Genomic DNA, 23480 nt, shown 5'->3' with positions numbered 1-23480 from the left:
ATTTTGTCATTGCTGTCAGCACACTGGACAGAGCTGTAGCTTGATAGCAGCTGTACCTGGTACAGCTTTGTCAACACCTGCATCACCTGCCTGGATGCTGTGAAATGGTGGCTAACATGAATAACAGAGGTTCTACCCAGTGCACAGACAGACATCTTTTATTACTAAGGAAAGGAAACAGAATTTACAATTTATTTTTTAATATAATTAAAGGAGGAACCCCAGGAAACAACATTATATACAAAACACCCATGGTAAACAGAGCAGCTCACTGTCTACAATGACACAGATATAAAGCTCACAGATATGAGAAGGTCTCACAGAAACCATTTGTGTGCAATTCACTGAATACAGCATAAGGCAAGAGAAGACATGATCCAGAGTATTAGTGCTTCATGAAAAAGAAACCAAATAACCTGATGCTAGAAATATTTATCAGTGAAATTTCTGGATTCCTTTAGAAGGAGTTACTGGAAGTGTTACTGGAGTCTGCGGTGATGTGGAAAGGTTTGGCACAGAGCAAAAGACAAACCCTTCTCCGGGAGGCTGCGCAATCTCTGGTCAGGAGCAGAAGAAGAGAGCATGGCATAGTGAGAGGGAAAACATGCTGGTAACAACTGGCAGAGCTGTGGTATGGCTGGCAAGGTGCAGCTGCAGTGTGCTTATAGGGAAGAACACTGTTGGAAATCAGCAAAGCTGGAAGTGAATGCCAAGAGAGGGTGATCAGCCTGCAAGGAGATGGTGGTTTGTACTGGAGCAAGCATAGGCTGAAAGAACAGGAAACCTGAAAAGTGAGAGACACGCTCATGCACCAAGTCCTGCAATAGGGTCAGGCTGCCTTTTGAAAACACCCTGATTTCTGTCATTTGTGTTCTGTTTGCAGCCAGAACACACAAGTGCAATTGTTCCCTTAACCCCCAGCTTACCAGCTTTTCTCTGTCAAAAACTCTGTAAGGATGTTCTGATGTTCCCATTACACTTGGTGCAATGGGAAGGCAGTAAAAAGATGATGGCACAGCGTGACGCTGCAGGAGTAGGAAGGGAGCATTGTCTTATTTTTTACTTAATCCCAGAGCTCAGTATCCTATAAACCACTTCTAATCCTCCTATTTTCTCCAGCAGTTTCTCAATATGTACCAACTGGAAAAAAAGTGAAATGGATGGACTATGTCTTTGCTGTGTGCTAGGAAGATAAGCGGCTCAAGTAACAACACGTTCCACAAAGAGGATGGCACTGTGCTTTCAGACTTTGGTGTGCCCTGATAACATGGATAGAACAGTGAGGGAATGGGTACAGCTTGCAGAGCAAAAGGGAAAAACGTTCCAGTCAAACTCAGGGCAGAGTTGCTTAGGAAGCTTAATGGGGGTTGGGGCATTTTCCTCCTTTCCCCTCAAAATGAGAAGCCATTTTTCCTACACAGTAGGCAAGAATGTCACCTGGATCAGATGAGTCCTGTTCAATGTTATCATCCGGTAGGGAAATTCCTTCTGGTCCTGGCTGGGTAGAGAGAACATTGGCAGAAAGCGGCAATGTTCAGTGCAAAGTAAATATCCTCATACTGCTGTGAGAAACTCCCAGAAATCTGCAGAGCTTTCCCTAACAAGTATCCCATGGCAGATGTACACACAGAAGCAGACCCATGTTTATGAAGCAAGGCCCCGAGTTACATTTGATTACAGCAGATACACACGAGATCACCACTGGCTGTCACACAAGTTCCAATGGGGCTTTACAGGTGTGGCTGGGAAGGAATTGGCCATGTGTGTGCACAGGTGGTGTGCCCTCACACAGCAACGGAATGGAGGAGCTGTACCTCAGTGCTTGGGTTGGCAAGGCTGTCCTTTCAGGAGAGAAAGGTTATGAGAACTTGTGCCATTGCAGTAGGCAAGCAATATTAATTAGCTCTTAGGAGTGCTGTCAGTGTGTATCATTCCCTAAAAAGTCTCATAGCGCTGCAAATAAGCATGAGGCACAAAGACTCACTTCCAAGGTGTCTTTTTTTCATGAAAAATGTGTTCACTATTTCCTCTTCAGGGCAGAAGGGATGTGTATCTGTAATGGTCGAGTCCAAATCCAAAGTCCTCCAGCAGGAAGAACAGATATTTGTGTGAGGCTGAATATAAAAGTTTTGGCTGCTCCCACTCGCGGCATGGAGGCACAAACGGACAAGACTGCATGTCAGGATTTGGGGTGTCCCAAAGGGCAGCTCCGTGTTACTGGAGGGGTAGGTGGGCATGGGCTCCCTGCCAGGGCTCTGCGGGCCCCTGATTCTCACAGAGGCAGCATCAAAGCTGAAGCCTTGACCTGGTGTGCCACTGATGACATCCTTCAGCCCCGCTGCAGGAACACGGAGGGTCCTCTCAGCTGGAATCCCAGCGGCCTCCTTGTAACGAGGCCACTGCACAGCTTCTGTGGCGTGGGCGAGGGTTTGCATTCGTCCTCAGCAGGTCGTGTTTCAGCCGTGGTGAGCAGAGTTTTCTGCTGCTGCCACCCCCTTGCAGAGAGCCAAAGGGGCCATGCAGCAAGCATCGCTGTACAACGAACAGTGGAGTCTGCAGTGCGGGATGCACAGCTTGAAGAGCCTGAGGGACCCGAGGAAAAGATTTCACTGATTTTTTGTTTTTCACGCCTTAAATGTACCCCAGTAATGCTGCGGAGCCGACAAACAGGTATCACCTGCGAGAGGCCTCCACAAGAGGGCTCCTGGTCCCTAAACTCGGAGCTGTTCTGAGCGGGCAGTGCAGCGAGCTGCAGCCTGGCCCAGCGCTCCCTGCAAAAACCTTGGGAACAGAGTGAGGATGACTGAACGTGCTTCCCTATTTAAGCAGCGGTAGGACATGGTTCAGTGCATCACGAGATGGCAGGCAGCCACTAAGGAAGCACAGCTTCCATCCCAGTCCCCAGACTGCAGCTGTCCCAGGCGCTGGAGTTGGGAAGCACCAGCCACCTAGAGGAAAATCCTGACAAACTTCTATAACAAAAGAGAATGGGTTTATTTTGTAGGTGAACTCCTGCCACTCCCATCACAAAACTCCCCAAAATTCATGATAACCAAGGCTCTAGTATCTGTTCCAGACAGGGCCTTCCCCGGAGGAAAACATGAGTGGGTGGTCAGGTTTGGAAATGAGACAAGTAGCCTGAATGAGAGTTTCCCCTCCTTTCCATCTCCAAACTATTAAACTTTTAGATTCTGCAGTGCACATTTTGACAAAGTCGTGACTTCCAGGACCCCACAGCTGTTGCTCTAGGGCATTACCCTGGCAATTCTGCAATGCTGTGGCGAGAGCAGCAAATGCAGTCACCTGGCTAATGATGTGAATAAGAACAGTTAACTGCTAATCTTTACTTAAGTGTCTTTTTGGAGGACACAGCCCTGAAAACTGCTGAGCTTTCAAACCAAAGCAAATATAATCTTTTGTAATCATAAAACCTTGGCAAGCCAGACTTCCCTAGCCCATCTTCTGTAACACCCCATTATCAAAAGTAACTCCTTTTAAAATAGGAGTGCTTTCTGGGCAAGTTTGAGGAAGGAAACTTTTCCTTCTCTCTTCCTCCAGCTGCTGAAGGGAATGGACATATTTCAGAAGTGGACTGGCATGTCTGATCATACTGGGAAAGCTCGAGTTGTTATTTTGTTCCCCCTCCCTTATCACCATTTGGTCAATCCTCAATTTCTAGCATCAGTGATGTTCCCATGTTGAGGCATCAGATCAAGCTCACAGGGAATCAGCCAGAAACTCTATGGGTGAAGCCACACGTGACACCTGAGGTAGGGATCAGGAACTCACAAATGAGCCCAACAGGACAGGCACTAAAAGACAGCCCAGTGTTTAGTGGGGAGACACATAAAATGAGCACAGGGGCAATGGCAGGGGATGTCACTGCAGATCCTGACAGCTGGATGACACGTGGTGTTTTGAGCTAACATTGCACAAGCATGTAATGGTATTTGAGAAACTGTTTTGCCAAGAGAAGAGTGAAGAAAACTACCTGCAAATGCTATCTGGTTATACAGATGATGTTTCAGCTGTCACTTTAGAGCTCATGGGTGCCTTTGTATATTCTTTCACAGCCTCTTCCACTGAATCCTGGCGCTTACAGCAGTGAGAACAAACTGGAAAAGAAGATTCCTTGTTAGTATATGAATATGGTCATAGTCTGATCTGAGAGAAAGCTCTGTTACAATTAAATATTACCTATATAGTGTCATATGGTTAAAGCTGCTCTCATTAGCACAGGGCTAGAACCTCAGCCTGGCACAAGAACAGGTTGCTACATGCTGAGATAAGGTCAGAAGGGAAATACGGATGGAAGTTACATGTCACTAATTGCACTTTACCTATTGAGTGAAAGAATTCCTGTGTTAAAACCACCAAACTTTCAGTGCTTTAAGAGGATCTCATATTAAGCAGATCCCCTTAGTATCTCACCATCTATGACTGAATTTTAGTAGTTCAAGTTGAATCTTGTGCAAATGTGCTAGCACAAATTATGCAACATGAATCCTAAACTATTCTTTAATCTTGGTGACCTCTAATCTTGGCGCTTTGTGTTTTCATTCTTAAATTACTGCAAAACAGGCTGTGAGTTCCTCAGAGTAGGTGGTTGTGAACCTCAACATAGCACCTGATTGTTTTGGCCACCACAACAATCACGTATCTGAGAACTCTTCCGTTTTCTTTTGCTCTGCCTTTCTATTCTTCCCTCCCACACTTCAGCTCTTTGAAGCATGGCTTTTCGAGCTCAGAAACCACTCTTAGCAACTCCTGACTCAGCTTTCCATAGCCCAGAACAACAGAGGTACTCTCAGACCTATTCTGAGCTCCTACGAGAGCTCTTGAGAGGTGACCTGCAGCAGCACCCACAGGAAGCATCTTCGGGCAGATACTTCCCTTCCCAGACAGGTGGCCATGCACAGCAGCACTGAAATGGGACAACTACACAAACTGGAAAGCTAGATGGAAGCTCTGGCTTCAGTTTCTTACACTTCTTACAGTTTCTTTTACAGTTTCTTCCAAGCCTGGTCTGGAAATTGGCTGAACCAAATAGCACCACCTGACTCAGCAAATCTACTCCTTGTGCATATTATGGAGTGGGACTAAAAGGGAAATTCCAGTTAATTTGGCCGTGTGCCACGCTGTTTGCAGGTGATTGCATTCTACCACATGGGTATGCTTTTTACATCTGCTTTAAAAGCAACTCAGTTCCTATAGAAAAGGCTATTTCAGAGTGCTCCAGGATCTTGCTAATTTAATGGTAAGGAACCTTTTAATTTCCAGCCTGTATTTGTTAGAGCCAAACCTTTTGATTCCAGTTCATTTTCTCCTATAATTAGAAGTTCATTATACATGCAGCTAACAGCACAGGCTCTGATCAACTGTGATTTTCTTGGTTTCAGCCTGCTTGTTGCTTTCCTGTTGACACAGCCCCAGGGAACAGCAGGGGAGAAGAACTGGCACTGGTGTCATAAGGGCACAGAGGTGGAAAATGAGGAGGTGCACAGGTGTGACCCGGAGTCACTGCCTTCCAGAAGCTTCCTTTCTTTGTGATAAAACACTAAAAGGAAATTAGCCCAGCTTGACTCAATGGTTACAGTGGTTTTGGAAGGGATGTGGTTGATGAGGAGGGGAAAAGAAAAATAGTAACGAGACCTCCACACATCTGACTTGGGAGTGAATTTGTCTAAAATCGAAGTAGAGGTATCAGAAGACACAAGCATGGCAAACTTTAAGGTGGCTGTAAGTGGGCTGAGTCCTTGCCCAGAAAACGACCTTTCCCACCAGGGAGTACCACGGCCAGGTGGTATAAGTGGCCTGAGCATAGAGCCCTCAGTGTGAGATTCTTGTCCCCAGATGTGGCTTCCCGAGTGACCTGACAGACCTCAGCTGGGTGTTATTTATCCTGATGTGTTGCAAGGCCTGCTATCATTTCCCAGGACTGCTCTGCAAAGCTGCTCACAGGGCACCTACTGCTGTTGACTTTCACTCCTACCTGCCTTCATAAATCTATTAAATGCCTGCCCACATCTTCGGGGACTTTCTGGCAAGGTCAGCTTAGACACGATTAGGAGCAGCAGCTGACAGATAGGATTTTTCTGAAGATAAAAAAGTAAATTACTCAGCTGTCCACTAACCCTGAGATATTTGAGGTCCCCTTTGCCATTGAAAAACTCTTGGAGACTTCTCTGGAGTCACTGAAGACTTTGTAAGATGGGACCAGACACTTCATCTGTGCCATTTTTGGCCATACAAAGAATACAAATCTAACTTTCCTGGTTGGTGTTCTCATAAAAGTAGGACATTGCTTTGCTGAAGTCTTTCCTGTGGCCCTAACACTAGGTATTTTTGTTACTCTGGCTCAGTGACTTTCTGAGGGATTAAGTAGGGTGTGGAGTGAGATCCAATTTTGAAGTTCTCAGTGCTCAGCTCATATCTATATTATGATCACCAAGATTCTTGGCATCTTAAAGAATCTTAAAGCATCTTAATACATAAAAATGAACCTTTGTGAACCTCCTCATTACCCCTGATTTTGGAAATATTTTGATCTGCTGTCAAAACTCCCTGTCACCTCTTCACTCTCAAACCTGAACTCAAATGTTGCCTGCACACAAAATGTAGGAAAATCATGAGCTAAACTTAGATTTTGTGACAGTGGATGCTAAAAGGAAAAAAAAATAAAATGAGAAAAATGAGAAGATGATACAGAAATACCTAGTGTGACAGTAAAGTTTCTATAAATGTGTATCCTACACAGAAACTCCATCAGCACTAAGAGACACCTTTTTGAAAAAGAAGCTGCACTCACCATGCCTTGGGAGGTATCTTGCTGCCAGGGTGATAGCCAGAATGAAGGTGATAACGATGATAATTGAAGCAGTAATGACATTATAAGGTGGAGGTACAGGAGGAACAACGCAGTTGTTTGTTTTTTCTGAGACAGGAGAAATAAAACATAAATAAACGGCCCAACAGGATATTGGCATTTTCATGGAAAAGCAGGTATGTGAATTTCAGGGGTTCTGGCCAAATTCTAACTCAGCTATTCAGCCTGAAAATGGACTTACTCAAACAACAAGCAAACAAAGCTGAAATTTCACCTAAATTTCTTCCATTCACCCACATTTGCTATGGGCTGAAATTTTTAACACATTCACAGAATGTAAAAAGCTGGGTCTTCATCCAGAACAGGACTGAGACAAGAAATATTTAAAAACACACGAACTGTTTCAGGGAAAATAGCTAGGCTTGGTGGAAAAGTCTGAGTTCACAGCTAAAAAAATTCTGCTCTCAAAGGTACTCTCCAGTTTTCCTTACTGTTTTCATCAGATTTAAGCCTAATTTTTTTGCCTTTGGATTCACATGTGAAGGAGGATGATGAATTTAACAGTCTAGAATAGATTTTTTTCTGCATGGCAGGAACAGTGTTGTGGCAGAGTTCAGTTTCAGTGTGTCTGGAGCCTTTGGCTTTTCACCATTGGATATGGTGGAAAATCCCATTCTACCACTGGGATTTTAGAGTAAATACTGAGCCATTCTTGTATAGGACAGGGCTTGCTGCATGTCCATAGGTCTGCAGACTTATGTGCACAGACCTTCAGTTCTTCCACCACCTGCATCTGGCACAGGTAAGCATCATTCCCCTCCTAAGGCATTAATTAGCCTGATCTGCTGTTCAGTCCTCCCCTCAGGAGGGGATGCAAACCTCCAACTCTGCAGGGGTTGCCTTCTACATTTACCAGAGGCTCTGTTCTGTCTGTAACTCAGTGTTCATGAAAGGATTGTTTGGAGGACCATTTACACCATACCAAAATGGGAGTGGTTCCACATCCTATTAGTCAAAAAGTGGGGGGTTTGTGACTGCTGTGGCTGTGTCACTGTTGACTGCACTCTCCTCTGATTACTGCTTTTTTTTTTTTTTTTTTTTTTTTTGGTTGCTTTTTGTTTCTATGTATTGAGCTATTCATAACCTTATTCTCCCTTCATTAGGGACATTATGCTCTACATCCAGCAACAGCCAATATTCATAAAGCACTAGTTCCTGGCATTTGTTCTGAAGCTGAATGGCACCTCTCCCCACAAGCAACCTTTGATTTTAGTAAGATAGATGAATAAGCTACCTTGATGAATAAGGTACAATTCCCTAGGAAAAATACTGCTTCTCTATCTTCCCTTGAAGGTGCCCTTATCTCCACAGTAAAAACATCAGGCCCAGAGACATTTCAGAATACTTATTTGGTAACAACATGAAAAAAAAATCCTTTTGGTTTTACAAATTTTCTAGCAAATCCCCTTCTACTGCAAAACATCTGGATTGTAGTATGCTGCCTTCCCTCATGCTGTTTCCACTTGTGCCTCAAGCTTTTCAAAGGACAGACTTATCTATTATGCCATCACTTCTAAGCCATGCTCACTGATGGAATTCTTTTCGTATGAGTTAACCCTATGTTACATTTGAAAGCAGAATTTTGTCTAGACCCCAGCTGACAGTTTCTTTCACTGAAGCAGGGACAAACATGCTTGTTAAATGAGGAAAATCTTCTAAAGTGCAGCCTGTGGCTTTTAGAGCACACACGTTTCTCTGGTCCCTCCGTTCAAATACCAGGTCTGTGTCACACAGCGGGCAGCAAGACCATGCTGGTATGGAGTGGCACGGGATGGTGGCAGCCACAGCCTGTGGGAGCCACCAAACGTGACATTGCCAGATCACAACAGGATCCAGTTCAGCTCTCAGTCCAGCTGTAGCAGAGCAGCAGGAAGACAGAACTGCTTCTGTTTGTTAGTCACTGTTGTAACTCTCCCTTTCCTACCCCTGCTATCTTCCAGCCTCTAAAATATTTTGGTGTGTAGTTCACAAGTGGGATCATTGGGTAATCCTTGCATGAACACTTGCACAAAATCTGCTGCATTCTCAGAGAGGCAACTCAGCAGACTCAACAAAATGGTTTTGTTACAAAAACATTAATAAAACATACTCAGAGGCAAACTGGTGGACTTGGCAAAGCCACTGTATTCAACGGAGCAAGTGATGTTGATGTCTTTGGTCACATTGAGCACCAGTTTTCCAGTGACATTGTATGGGCTGAGGCTGGACTCGGACACCCAGCTGGCATTCCACTCCACGGACATGTTGTTGAGGGCTCCAGAGATTTTGGGCTTGGGGAAACCTCCGTGAGAAGAACATGTTATCACCATCTCAGTCGACTCGCAAGAATCGGTGGACACCTCTGCCGTTATGTTGGGCTTGCTGAAGTCAGCTGAAGCAAGAGGGATTTGGTTACCATTCTGTCAGGCCACAGCGAGGTTTGCAGCCCCCAAAACCCACGGTCAAAGCAAAGACTCCCCAACAGGGCATTCACCACGGGAAGTTTTTTCTGCCTATGGGCTAGGATACCAAGCAACCAGTCACTAGTGAAAGAAACTTGCTCAACACTGTGTGGCTGAGCAGTGGCAAGCAAGGAGAGAGAGTTTTCCTTCCAGTCCTGCTCTCTGTTGAGCAATACCGCACTGCCACCCAGCCTGGAAAATCCCTTCAGACATCCCAGCCTGATTCCAGCATTTCCCTTTCCTGATCCCCACAATAACTTGATCCCACTTCACCAAAGAGAGCAGAAGTCTACCATAATTATTTCAGCTGGCCTGTAAAGACAGCAAGGGGATTTCTGGCCAGAAAGAAACTGGAGTATTTGCGGACAGGAAAAGAGATCCATCATTTTATGGTTTTTATGCAGTTAAGTCCTCAACCCTCATGGTTAAAAAAGGGTGCTGGCAGTACACTTCCCTTTTTTCATGCCAGTTCCCAGAAAGATCACTAAATTTGTCTCCTTGCACACATGCCCTCAGACCAGCAGGAAATGGTCAAACCTCAGGAGCTTGTCTTTTTTTCTTGCCAAATCTCCTTCCAGATGAGGAATGCTCCTTCACTGACTTGTCTGGAAGATTCATGTAACTCTCTGTTACATGAAGGTATTCAAATACATGTATGTATTTATATATGTCACCAGTATCTCTGTCTTTGTTTGAGATCAACTGCCACAAAAACACAGGTGGAAATGGAAAATGTCAGTGGAACTTTTTGTGGCCTCTAAGAAAAGATTCAGATTCATTTAGAACAAAGGAACTCGGTTTCTTTAATGTAAAAAGCCTCAAAGCTCCATGATGAATTCAGCCTTTGGAGCTGCAAAGCTGCTGTGGAGCTGCAGTGCAGCTAGTTCCACAAGGGTTTGGATGCAGGGCTGGGATGCTGCCATGGCCACCCTATTTCTCTTTCAGTTTGGTCTTGCTAAGGGCAAGACTAAGGGCTTGGTTCCCTGTCTTTGGGGCAAAGGTAGGAGGAAGTCACCAGTGGTACCTGGGGAGGGCTTCAGGAGGGATCCTTTCACAAAAGGAAGACATCAAGGGGAGGAGGTTGGGTTGGTGGTGGGAAAAAAAATTTCTATACCTGGGGTAGCTTTAGAAAGGTAAGAAGGGAGGCTGCTAGAATGGAAGCAGTTAACACACCTTCCAGCACTCTTTCAGCATTCCTGATGAAAGTCTATCTGCTACAGTATGAATAAGGCTGGAAGAGCATCCTTCACCCCTAGAAGCTGGCACTGGAGAGCCTCAGGTGTCAGGAGGCAACCCACCTACCTGTCACAAAGAGGATGACAGACTCTCTACACACGAGAACAGAGTTGCGCTGAACTACACACTGGTAAGAGCCATTGTCCAGGATTTCCATGGGGGAGATCCACAGGGTGAGGTTCCAGGGGTCCATCTCTGTCCGGTTCTGGTACCGCTCATGCTGGAAGATCATATTCTCCTCTGGGTAGGCCAGCACCACGTCCGTAATGTTCTTCTGCCAGTAGACCCGGTAATTGTGTAGGCTTTCTGAGCTGGGAATTTCATGACAACAAGGCAGGCTGACCTTTTCCCCCACTTTGCTTTTGACTACTTTATTTTCCAGTGCTTGGCCTGCAGGTGAGGGGCAAACAGAAGTCAGTGTGTCAGTGGTACAGCCTTGTGCCAGGACCTGTTGCCTAAAGCTCACCCCTTTTGGCTCTGACTGTTCACATCCCTCATCACCCACTGAGCTGTTTTACAGCTTCAGCTCTGCACTGAGGGGAGCCATCCTTGGGCATTGCCTTGTACATCACGCTCCACTCCTACTCAGGATCATGACCCAGCGGGCACACAAGGATTGCTGCATGGATTGCTGAAGGCAAAGGCAGGAGAGTTGCTTGCCTGAACAGAAATTTTGCTGGCCCCTTTAAAAACAGGGACAGAAACACACATGCACAAACTGCTGTCTCCTCTGCTCTCCCTTTTCAGAGCCTGGTGTTTGGAAAATCTGCGCCACTCTCCACTGGGTTCTCTGCATGCCTAACAGGGCCACAGTGGACTATTTGTTCAGGGGGGCTGGGGGATTTTTGGTAGTTGTTTTTTTGTAAAAGAAAAAAACCCCAAAACTTTAAAGATCCCAGAAACTAGAATCAACCCTACAATGATACACGAAGGTTGCAGCCACACTGTTATCAGTCTTCCAGCATTAGCAAATGAACAATTTTGCCTAGTCTAGCTAGAACGAATTTATCTTTGTGAAAGCTCATGGGATGACTTGGCACCAGCAAAGATGTTCCCCAACTCCTGGCCAGTGACTGTGCTGGTGCCATACCTGGAGTACAGCCATGTGCTGACAACAATAAGTTGAGACCCTTGCAGGGTGAAATTAGGTACAACTCTGTGAGAAGTAATTCCCCTACTAAGAACCCCACTCTCATGATCCGCCTTGCTTTCCCACTCCTTCCTCTTTCCAGTCAGTAAAGATTCACCGTCCTGACATCCGAGGGGGCAGCCCAGCAAGGAGTTCCTGCTGCTGCTGAAAGGTGACCCAGCATGGACACACAGCCCTGTGCTGCACCACAGGGCAGATGGCGGGGCTTTCACCTGAGTTAGTGCGAGCCTGGAGATGATGTGCACCCGCCTTTGTTAGTCCAGAAGATCAGGTTGCTCTCTGTCCTGCTGCCTTAGCACTCATCTCCAGTGATGGAAGTGGGATATCAATCTGTTACACTCCACTGACTGAGAGCACAAAAACAAGGAAATAGCTGTCTTCAGGACAGAAAAGATTCAGATTCCCTCTTCTTTCCCTGCAGAACACACCTCAGTAAACATACCTGAGAAAGGAAGCTGGAAAGTCCTGACAGGCGGCGTGTCACTGATGGGCACAGTGCAGCATCGCCCATCAGTTTAGGGGAGGGCCCACGTGCAAAGCCTCTGCCTGAACTGTGAGCTGAGTAATGCACAAAGCTGAGCCTCAGAACTGCCACCACCCTAGCAAAGTCAGGCTGGGACAGAATATTTAACAGACATATAGATGTGGCACTTAGGGACATGGTTTGTTGATGGAATTGGCGGGGCTAAGTTAAAGGTTGGGACCAAAGATCTTAAAGGTCTTTTCCAACCTAAATGATTCTGTGATTCTGTGAAATAAATTTCACTCCCCTCCCCTGTTTCTGTAGGAAACACACAAAAATACCGTAGAGGTCCTGGCGATACTACGGAATGTTTTAATATTAGTTGAATAAAATAGAACATGTAATTAAATTAGCAACTTCTTATTTAACTGGTTTCCCTCTACTCAGCCACTCCACTGGTCTTCCAAAGGGAAAGTTTCATTATTTTCCCCCCACTTCCTGTACTTTCCCTTCTAATGCATTGCAGATCCTGAGCAACCAAGCTGGGGCAGGCCAGGAGCTGCTCAGCAGACTGACCTCTGTCAGCCATCAACTGGTAGCAAAATGAGAGAAAAACGAATTCTTCCACAAAGGAGAAAATCTCCTTAGTCTTGCCAACCTTTGCAGCCTGAAATTCAGGATTTCTTGACATCAGCATTTAAATTGCTACTACTAGACCTACCTTGCAGGAAGAGTTCTTGCCCTTTCAGGAATGCCCTTTCAGCAATGCCCTTTCAGGAATGCACATATATTTTTGGCATTCACAACATCCTCTGGCAATGAGTTGTGCAGTTTGATTACATGCTGTGTGAGAAAGAATTTCCTTCTGTTCACCTTAAAAGCAGCCCACTTCAGGCTGTGATTGTTGAAGTTGCTTTTCCTGCACCTCTGTGTGTGTTTGTGTGTACGTGTGTTTTTATCTTTGACCGTATCTTCGCTTGTTCTCACAGTACAGCTCTTACTATTATTGGAGAGACTCGAAATAGCAGCCAGTCAAACATCCACTCAAACTTTGGGATTGATAAAGATCATTTTCTATTTCCTTTTGCAGCAATAGGGGAAGAGTAGGTGTACAGTAAATGTCAGGGTGGCATCACATCATGAGTTGCATGAGGTTGTCCCTACTTTGCCCCTCAGAGTCTCCTTTGCAACCAAAAGGAGAACAAAAACTTTCTTGGGAGTACATGTGCAGGGGCTGGAAACTCCTGCTGATGTCATGACTACCCTTAAAAGGCTCTGCACCCTTGAAACTGCAACCTGAATGCTGCTAGCCTGAAGGAACCAAAGTCCATGAAGAGTCATTCAGCCCTACAAAAGTCCCCTTTCACTTTAGAGGTGAGCTGCAAAGCAAAAATGAAAATCCAGTTTTGTGCCGTTTCTGTGCTGAATGCACTCTGCAGCCAGGCTGTTGGAAAGGTATTCATCATGGAAATAATTTTTAAATTACTTTTCTAGAAAAAGATCCCTCTTCTTCCCACTCCTCTGAAGCCCAACCACTCTCCTGCTGTGCACACATATCACTCCATCATTGGAAGCCGATGGCATGTGGCAATGCTGAACTGATGGAAGGGCTGACTTTCTCTTCCCTAGGCAGAAAAGCCTGCTTCATTCAAAGTATGCCTGTGCTGCAGATGCCCCATACAGCAGGGCTAACTGGAACAGAAAGGAGTATAGAGGAGAATTGTTCCTTCTTGTCCTGCTCCGAGAGTCAGGAGAGCTGTTGAGCCTGTATCCTTATTTCCTGCACTCTTTGCCCAAGCCTGGACTCAGAAACTCCCCAACCACAGAGAGCTTTGTTATCCTGACCACTCATGCAGTCAGACAGCACGTGAGAGCACATTTCCTCTGGCATAGAAGTCATGCAGAGACAATTGACAGTAAAAGGCAGCTAAAGACCTAGCAATGCCCTAGAGAAGCTGCCTCAAACTGTTGGAAACCTCCAGATAAGTCCTGGTGAACAGAAGCTCAAAAACCATTCTCTTTCCCCAGCATTCCCCATTTCTCTGCCCTTCTGAGCCTTGCTTTGCTTTTTTCCCTTCTGGTTCCCTATTTGTTTTTGCAACAGCAGCTGGTACCTCTACGCGTAAATTAATAGTATCACTGACTTTGCCTAGGACCATGCACCTGGGATTCCCACTCTGCAGCTCAGACCCTCATTTTCTGTGAATAGCACATTCAACCCAAACTTGCATGGTTTATCTTTGAGGGCAATGCAGTATTTTACAGGGATTTCCAAGCAAAACAAACAACAAGTCAAAAAATCAAGACATTTTGAAAAGCTGAATCTTTACAAGACTAGACACTCCCCCTTGATCTTGTCTTTATCCCAGGCAATTTTACCAATGAGGAATGAGATTCTTCCCAGGCTTTTCACAGAGCCAAAAGCCAGCAAATGTCCTCTGCTACACGTGAAATGCTTTGTGTTTAAATCAGTGACTCCTGTGAACACACTGGTGACAGAAAGTCCCTGCAAGATGGACAGATAACCTCTATGTGGAGACACTGGTTCAGAAGTGCATAAAAACAGTGCCTTCCTCTGTGTTTCACTGAAAAGACCCTGTGCACTTAGAAAAATGGATGAAACAGAGAAAAGTGGGTGCTCTAAGGCCCTGCTGCCTGTCCTCTTTAAGGAGTCCATGACTGCAGATTAACCCAGGCACGAGTGCCTGACAAGCCTTTGAGGCTCCTTCTTCACAGACTCCACTCCAGCAAGTTCAGGCACGCAAAGAGAGGACATGACAGACATGAAAAGGAGTAACCCTTTAACCTTGCACAACCCCAATGCCAACCTCTCATCACAAACCACGGGCCTGCTGCTGCTCTGGGCTGCTTTGGTGAAGCAAAGCAGCTGCAAATCCAGATGCTTTGCTCAGGTCAAGTTCCCTTCCTCATCCCAAATGTGGTTAGAGAAGGGAGCAGAAAAGAAGGCATCCCAAATAGAACCAGCAATGGACTTTGTTTACAGGGATTCCCCTCAGTTCCCTGTACCCGCTCACACTACTCAAGTGTGCCTGCAGCAGTTAAGTGATAGGATTAATCCTAGTGCATGATGATGGCATGGCAGCTCTGAGGGAGGGAAATGGTCTGAATAGGTTTTTCTAAAAGTTCTAAAAGTTTCTAAAAATCTTCGCTTGCTTCTGTGCTGTAACCTTGGGGTACCCCATACATGGTTTTATGCACTTCCCATCTTTATACTGCCACATTCCTTCTAAACAAAAGAGTAACCCTGGTTTGCCCAGCTCTATGCTGTTGATTTGGCAATTATTATAACACTCCCAGGGTGTTTTGGTGTCCCCACTCCATCAACAGCCTTCATTCCATTGTAACGCTGTTTTATTTTGGGTGTGTTTGCACATCTTCACTTTTAGTGAAGAAATCCTTGGAGCCATGACGTGGCTGTGAAAACCAGAGGGTGATCTGCAATTAGCATCTGAGAAGACAAAAGGGAATCTGAAATACTTTGGCAGAGGGGCTCGCTGCAGCGCTGGGGCTGCTCCAGTCAGCTGCAATACAGGTTTCGGTACTCGCGGAGATAAAAATCTCCTGCTTTCTGAGTCAGCCTGGGACAAGCCCGCTGCCCGGGTATGTCCAGTCTGCTGTGTTACCTGAGTAAAATCGCGACTCTGCACAAATCACCGGCAATTTTCTCATCTTGGCACCAGGCAGGCGGTCCGATCCAAGCAAGGAGCCGGATATGGAGCCAGAGTTGCTTGGAGATGGGGACTAGATCTTGTCTTAGATCTTTCCCCCCGCTGCAGAGTGCACCACGTGGGCGCTGCTCAGGGAGGAGAGGATGGAGAGCTCACTTTGTCCCCTGCGAACCAGCAGGGACACACGGCCGTGGGGACAGAAGGACGTCTTTGACTCGGAGAAACGAGCAAAAGAAGAGACTTTCTGAACCTTCTCCCTTTCTCCATTCCCAGCCCGTGTGACCCTGCTAGAATAAAAAAGGGCTAGGAGGGCCCCTAAATCTGGATGTCCTCAGAAAATTTGCATATTTTAGTTCCTTTAGAGCTCAAATTCCTACATCTTGCTCAGCACTCTTTTGATTTCCCAGTTTGGGAGCAGAAACTAGATGTGGCATTTTTGTAAGAGGGGCTGGTGCGGGAGATTTGCCACAAAGACAGACAAAAATAAATTTGTTAATTTTTTCCCCTGCAGTCTCTGTCTCTTGCTGACAGGATCACTTTGTACTTCCTCTATATTTATCTCCCAGCTGAAGATGTTCTCAGATAATTTTCCTAATTCCTGCAGTACCACTGCCACGCATGCTATGTCCTCACAGCAGTTTCTGAAATTGAGGTCCTCCCCACTGCTTAAGGCTGTAGTTTTCTTCAGTGCTTACTAAATCTCTGTCTCACATGCTCCCTAAGCAGCCAGCCCTCTCTTGAAACTGATAGGAGGTGAAAGTAGCCAGTAACTAGGAAAATCAACTATGATACCTCTCACATAAGCCACTTCAAAGTCGAAAAATTACAAATTTTAATTTTTTTTTCCTGCCATAGCAACACTAACCAGTGCAGCCAAACACGCTGCAGGCCTGCCAGCCATTATCTTGTTAGAAAAACCGGTCTGTGCTCAGGCTCTGACTCAGGATGCTCTGCAGACAGCCCCGGCAGTCACCCCGCAGCGGGAGGAGAGATTACACAGCCCCAGATAAGAGCACGGCGTGGAGAATGGTCATTAAGCGGAGAGCCCTCAGGTAAGCAGAGCAGCCCAGAAGGGTCTGTAAGCTCCAGAAGCCGCAGAGGCAGTGGAAGGAGAGGCTCGGCCCGGCGCTGCTGGAGGCACCGTCCGGGAGCAGGGAGGGCAGGGCGGGGCAGGGAAGGGCTCTCTCGGCGTTTAGGAGCCGGTGGCCGACAGCGAGCTCTGCTCTCTCTGAAGCGCTTCCACAGGGATCAAATCCCTGTCCGCAGGGCATTTAGAGCGACACCAGAGGGTACCTGCTAGGGCGAGAGCAGCGGTGTGCAGAGAGACTGCCTTCAATCGTCTTTTCTAACAACTTTTTATGTGATAGATAGGAACTGGAGCTCGCCAAAAGGTGGGTGTCCTTTTAGCTCAGGGTAGGTAGAAATGCCACCATTAGCCATCAGTCAGCACTTTCTTTTCAGTCAGGGACTCCCCTGGGACCAATGGTATTTTAAAAGCATAACAGTGAAAAGGCAGAAGCAAAGCCTGTGGCATTTCCGAGTTGGGAAAGATTTACATATTCTCAAATGAACTCCTGAGACTCCCAATGGTGATGCCCCTCCAAAGGGGACAGAACAGCTACAATCAAACATAAAAGTTCATCTATTTTAAAGCAAAACTGACCTCCTTCTGCCAAGTGAACAGACTTCACTGCATCCAGCACACCTGCCTTGTTACCCTATGGAAGACCACATCTGCATGAACGCAGCAATTATACTGGGAAACACGTGCTTAAAAGGAAGGAGAAGCCTTCAGCCTGGAGAAGAGAAGGTTCCACAGAGACATTAGAGCAGCCTTCCTAGAGAGTGCTTAAAAGGAGCCTTAAAGAAGGCTGGAGAGGAACTTTTCACAAGGGCATGTAGCAACAGGACAAGGGAGAATGGCCTCAAGGTGAAGGAGGGAAGGTTTAGATCAGATATTAGGAAGAAAGGATTTATTGTGGTGGGGGTGAGGTGCTGGCTCAGGTTGCCCAGGGAAGTTGTGGACGTCCCAGCCCTGAAGGTGTTCAAGGCCAGTTTGGGTAAGACTCTGAGCCACCTGGTCTAGTGGAAGCATCCATGGCAGGGAGGTTAAAACAAATTAAGCTTTAAGATCCTTTCCAACACAAACTCTGTAATTCTGTGAGAATTTCTCAGAATATGGAAATTCTCCCCCAGACTAGCACGACCTTGGGATGCAGCCAGACAAAAAACTCATAATGATCTCATGCCTTCCCCATGCAAGCAGAGGGGCTCTGGCTCCCCTTTCCCTTCCAATCCCACATGTCCCCCCTTGCAGGGCTCTCTGGAGTCTGGCTGAATATACCAGTCTTAAAAAAAAATGAAAAAAGGAAACTTTCTGCTAAGCTGGAAGGTGAAGTAGATAATCCAGGGATCAGACGTGTGCAAAGAAGAGGAGGATCACACAGCCAGAGAGGAGCAGGATTGCAACTCTTGGTGGCAACGACCTGTTTGTACCCCTCAACTGTGACTCCTGTCTGCATCCGTCCCCCTCTGGGGTGCACAGCATAGGTGTTAAAGCAAACTGGCTCTGGAAAAAACTAACTCACCGCAGGAGAGACAGCAGGATAGCATCAGTCATTTATATGAGATTAATTACCCCCATTAAACCACAGCTGGAACTCAGAATCAAGGCCGTGATGAGCAGGAAAGGTGTGAGGGCGTAAGGGTGGCATCTTCTGCTGGTAATCTGCCACAATTAATAAAAGTGTCCACTCCAAACTTTGCATGTTTAAATGCAGGAATGTCCAACATGCACACGGCAAAAAGGATACAAATGTCTCAGTGAGCCAAGAAATGCAAAAAAGCTGTTGCAGTCAGAGCAACATGAGGTCACTAGAGCTATCTGGGTTCATTCCGATCTAACTGGAAAAAGGAAATTATGTGGGTGAAAGGAACATTTGACCCTTAGCCTTACAAACTTGGCATTTAACTCTAACTCTAATTTAACTTTTAACTCTATTTTGTGTAAAAATGTAGCTTGTCTAAGTTTAATCTTCTGTGGTTTTTTTTTTCTAAAGAATTCTTTAATTTAAGAAGCACTCAACAGAAGAAGTAAAACAGTCTCTATAAGCAGAAAGCAGTAGGCTTTAGCTGGGTTTCTGTTTCTTCAGACAAGCTCTTACAGCAGGTTTCACTCTGGATTGACTGACAAACAGAAAAAGGAGTTCCTTAGATCCGCTGCCCTTGGTTTCGAAAGACTTTTCCCACATGTCTGGAACAGGAGACAGAAACTCATCCGAAAAAAGAAATTAAAACAACAGCTGAAGGCATGAAGAGGAATAAGTCAGAAACTCAATTTGCATCCACTGATCAAGTGGGCAAATCCGGTATGTAAAGAAAAATTTCTGCCATCTCTACTGTGAAATCTGCCCCAGCCCAACCCATACCAGAGCTGGCATGGAAATCAGACACCAAGCACCTAAAGCTCATTGATAGACACTTCAATATTTAGGGGTGGCCACAAAACAGGGAATCTTTCTCAGCCCTCATTGTCCCCTTCTGAGACCTGGCTCCACTCCGAGCTCTTTACTGGGAGTAACACAAGGGAAGGGGATTCCCGGAATGAGTTACTTGTGAGCCACTGCTCGCCGACAGAAGCGGATATTCCCCCTCCCTTCCCAACTCTCCAGTAACTTAGAAAAGCTGTAGGGAATTTTCTTCAAAACTTCTCAAAAAATTTCACCCCTGGGAAGAAACCAAGAGCTAAGTGGTCCCCAGCTGGAAGAAAAGACTCCAGGGAAGTTTAAAAATACTCCATGGACATGAAGTTGGGCTTGCTGGGTCCCTGAAGTCAGGGCCTACGCTTTGTTTGCACACAGGGCAGGGAAAGGTCATACTGAGGGACTCCAAGATATATTTTTCTAGGACAACAAACTGGGACTGAGAATATCCTACAATTTGTAGGTAGATGTGAAGGTGCAATGGCAGGACAAAACCAAGCCCATGGGGATGCCAACAGTGCATTCAGATCATAAATAAAAAAGTTTGTGCTGTAACCAAGGCTGTTCTGCCACTTTGTGCTGAGAAAAGGGGGTGTTGTTCATGGACATCAGTGTCTCCAGCAGCAGATGACATCCCAGAAGCAGCTCTAAATTACACTGGCATTTCAGGTGAATGTCAGAGTAGCAAAATTCAATTCAAAGGAAAATAAATGGATCTACATAGCTTGCACATACATGAAATTCCTATGAGAGACAACCTTCAAATCAACCTTCAACCTTTCCTATGAAAGACAACCTTCAAATCCCATTTAATTAACCCCCCCCCCCAATAATGCCTTCCACTGCTACAACATGAAAATTCAGCCTGGCATCCCTTCTGTTACTATTTCATCCACATGGGCTTTACAGAGGGCACCTGTTTCCACCCCAGAATGCTACCTGACCTTTTGCAGTGCTACATCAGGGAGGTGTGCCAGCATCAGGACACCTGGGCCAAACCAAGGATACGGGCTCTGGTAGCCAGCCCTGATCGTGCCTCGATGAGGTCATGAGCAGTCCCATGTGGGGTCAGTCCTGTAAACGTGGTGACTCACTCGGTACTGCATGGAAAGTCAGTGCCAGGGTGATGGCAGACACCCAGGGCTCCACGATTTTGCCACAACAAGATCAGAACTTGGTCCTTGTGGTCCCTGTGGGCAACCTTGGGAAGGCATTGCCCACAAGCACCAGTAAAGCTTTTAAAACCCAGTCCTTTGTGGGTACTGCACCAGTATTTTCCAGGAGCAGTGATGTAGGAATGCTGATCTTCGGAGAGAAAGGGTTCAGAGTGTGTGTGAGTGCATACAGAGAGAAAAATAAGTGCATCGGCTGTCCTGCTGTTATCAGTCTGCCAAGCACCTGCTCCTGAGGCACCAGGACTTCCACTGACTTGTTGCTTGAGAAGCATCTAAAAATTGTGCCCCAAAAGTAAAACTGGAGGAACACTTAGTTTTCTTATCAAGCTCCTGTTTCTAGTAGTGGATATTAGCATGCATCAAACTATACATCCAACTATACATCCTTTAGTCAAGGAACCAGAATTGTTTTCAGAGAAATTACAGGACTGGCAAATTACCATATTATCGTAATTACATTATTAACATATCACAAGCTCTTAAAGATCTGAGACAGAAACAATTCTGCTCATGATAGATTGTCTGCCTGATGCAAATACAAGCAAAATATATTTGTGCTTGACAGATGCTTTGCAAGCACAGAGGCAGGGGAAGGAGTGAGGGGAAGACAGAAGAGCAAAGATCCCAGAGCGACATTTGAGGTCATTGCTTTCTTTACAGGTGAGCTCTGCAATTCACTCCCTGCTAAATTCTTCAAGTTGTATCCTAAAATTCTGAGACTGAAACTCAAAATGAAACCCGGCATCAAATACCTCCCAGTTTCACAATAGCAGCATGACAAGCTCCTAATTTTGCATTGCTTGATTTTTAATGAACGCCTCAGTTCAGCCCAGGTTTGCCCTAGAGTACTGTTAGCTGCAATGAAACACTAAAATGCCAATAAGCACAACTTATTTTGCATCCACAACGAACTCCAGCTCAGAAGTGAATTTTGTGTGGTTTCCAGGTTAACATTTCACACATCTGAGAAAACTCATTCCAAGCCTGTTGAGATGAGGCGAGATCTGTGTGAGCTTTGTGGCAAGTCCTCAGAAAAGGACAGGGGACAGCCCAGGCAGGACTCAGTGGGGATTTGTGGTGTTGGAGAAAGAACTCTGCTCTGTGCTGAGCTGCCCAGGAGGTGCAGAGCACTCCGAGCTGCCACCTTTGCCAATCTTTTCCACCACACACCCACTTTGAACCAGCCAAAAAGCTGCAGAAACCACGCCACCACTGAAACCGAAGCCCAGAGGGCTGTGCCATGTGCTCCCCACAGACATCAGCTGACCCAAAACACCCTCGTTTCTCTCACCCTGGCTGGGATGGGAGATCACCCTGCCTCTCTGGGAGCCAGCAGCCTGGTGCAAGGGGAAGCTGAGAGCTGAGGGCTCCTCAGTGAAGTGCCAAAGCTACCCCAAACCCGGGGCTCAGCCCGGGCAGAAGGCTCCAGGAGTGTCCTGAGGGCCACCATCCCCTGTTGACCATGACGTGGGTGCTGCTGCTGGTTCCCAGCCCCTTCCCACGCTCCCATCCTGGCCCCTGCTTACCTAGCCCAAGGCAGAGCAGCACCAGGAGCCCGAGCCCCAGGCACGTCCTCAGCGCCGGTGGGGAGGCGGGCAGGCACATCATCTTCCTGCAGCTCCCGGGCTGGGGGGAGAGGGGAATAAGGTTATGGGAACGGAGCCTGGGGAGTCACAGCACCCTCCGCTGTGTCCCTCTCCTCCCTGCCTGCTGCCGCCGCCAAAAGCCCCGAGCGCAAGCCCAGCGTGCCCGCTTCCCTGCCCCGGTACCTGGCGTTTCCCGGGCGGAGCAGCACCGAGGCCAGCCCGGAGGCAGGGAGGATGCAGGGGGCTCAGGGCCAGGCCATGGGGGCCCGGCTGCTGTCACAGGCTGCGGAAACACTCCCTGGCCGGCTGCAAGGGGAAGTCGTGGCGCCGGGAGGCTGCTCAGCTTCATAAGTCACCTCACACCGCCCACGGCTTCCTCGCGGGGCGTGTGCCAGGATGCGGCGCCCGCCGCCCCCGCCACGGGCACGGGCACGGGGCTGCCTTCATCCCTCGGGGATGCTCCGGGTGCTCCTCCAGCCAGGAGGGCGTCAGGCAGAAGGACCCTGCCTGTGAATGTCAGTGTCGGGCAGTGCTGGGTGCTCTGGAGGTTAAAACGCAGCTAAGTGAAACCCTGATGCTGCTTTGGGAAAAGCTGTATAAAATTATGTTTGAAAATAATCACAATGCCTGTGCCACCGTTTCAGGCTCAGCAGGATGTAATCCATCAGGAAATGGATTTTCCAAAGAAAATTTAAGAAGGGTTGCTTGGGCTGCATGTGATGGATGTGATGGCTGAGCACCTGGAGAGGGAGTAGGATGTGACAGCAGGGCCAAGTGTGGATGGTCGTGGTGTCACCAGAGAGCATCCACCAGGCCTGTGGAAGTGGAGGGAGCACTTGCCTCCCCAGCATCGTGTCCTGCCTTCTCCAGAAGGCACCCACTGCTCACCCAAGGCCCCAAGGGGAGAGGCATGGACAATCCCTGTAGACAATCCCTGCTCTGAAGCCTGGAAGGGCAGGGCCATCACCAACCCAAGCCAGTCCAGAGCAAATTCTAGGCAGAAAAACAAACCACTTAGTGAATAAGAGCCCGAGGGAGTAAATGCATGCTAAGTGATGTAGATTTGTACAGATACTGCACACCCTCTTGCAAAATAAAATAAGCCCTGGTATAGTGAAAGCAGTTACCGTGTAAGGGGTTTTATTTAGCTGTAGTAATCACAACAAGAGGGTTGCACACCAATGAAAACTGGGTATTCTTCAAGGAGAAAAAAGAGCAAATACAAATCAAGAGTAAAATAATTTATTTAAATGCAGACTTCTGGTTTGCTGGTTTAAATGATTTTGATTTAAATGAAATGCATCCTTTTTATCAGAAATTATTTGCCACTACATTGCTCCAGTTTTTCTTCAGTACAGTTCCTTGAATTAGA

General features: G+C 46.7%; 1 protein-coding gene across 1 annotated transcript; it reads right to left on the bottom strand.

The window, feature by feature from the left end:
• Nucleotides 1-145: 145 nt before the first annotated feature.
• Nucleotides 146-22194, bottom strand: LOC137468678 (T-lymphocyte activation antigen CD80-like). The gene is made up of 6 exons (XM_068180569.1): nt 22049-22194; nt 10630-10953; nt 8976-9257; nt 6809-6934; nt 3992-4115; nt 146-2583 (listed from the first exon to the last, which is right to left on the bottom strand). Exons 1-5 carry the CDS (start codon nt 22128-22130, stop codon nt 4009-4011), a joined length of 921 nt encoding a protein of 306 aa, XP_068036670.1. The 5' UTR covers nt 22131-22194; the 3' UTR covers nt 146-2583; nt 3992-4008.
• Between the last annotated feature and the right edge of the window lie 1286 nt (nt 22195-23480).

Source organism: Anomalospiza imberbis, chromosome 2, assembly GCF_031753505.1.
Source record: "Anomalospiza imberbis isolate Cuckoo-Finch-1a 21T00152 chromosome 2, ASM3175350v1, whole genome shotgun sequence".
NCBI lineage: Eukaryota > Metazoa > Chordata > Aves > Passeriformes > Viduidae > Anomalospiza > Anomalospiza imberbis.
Note: the sequence above shows the minus strand (reverse complement) of the source record. Positions and strands in the feature narration are given on the sequence as shown.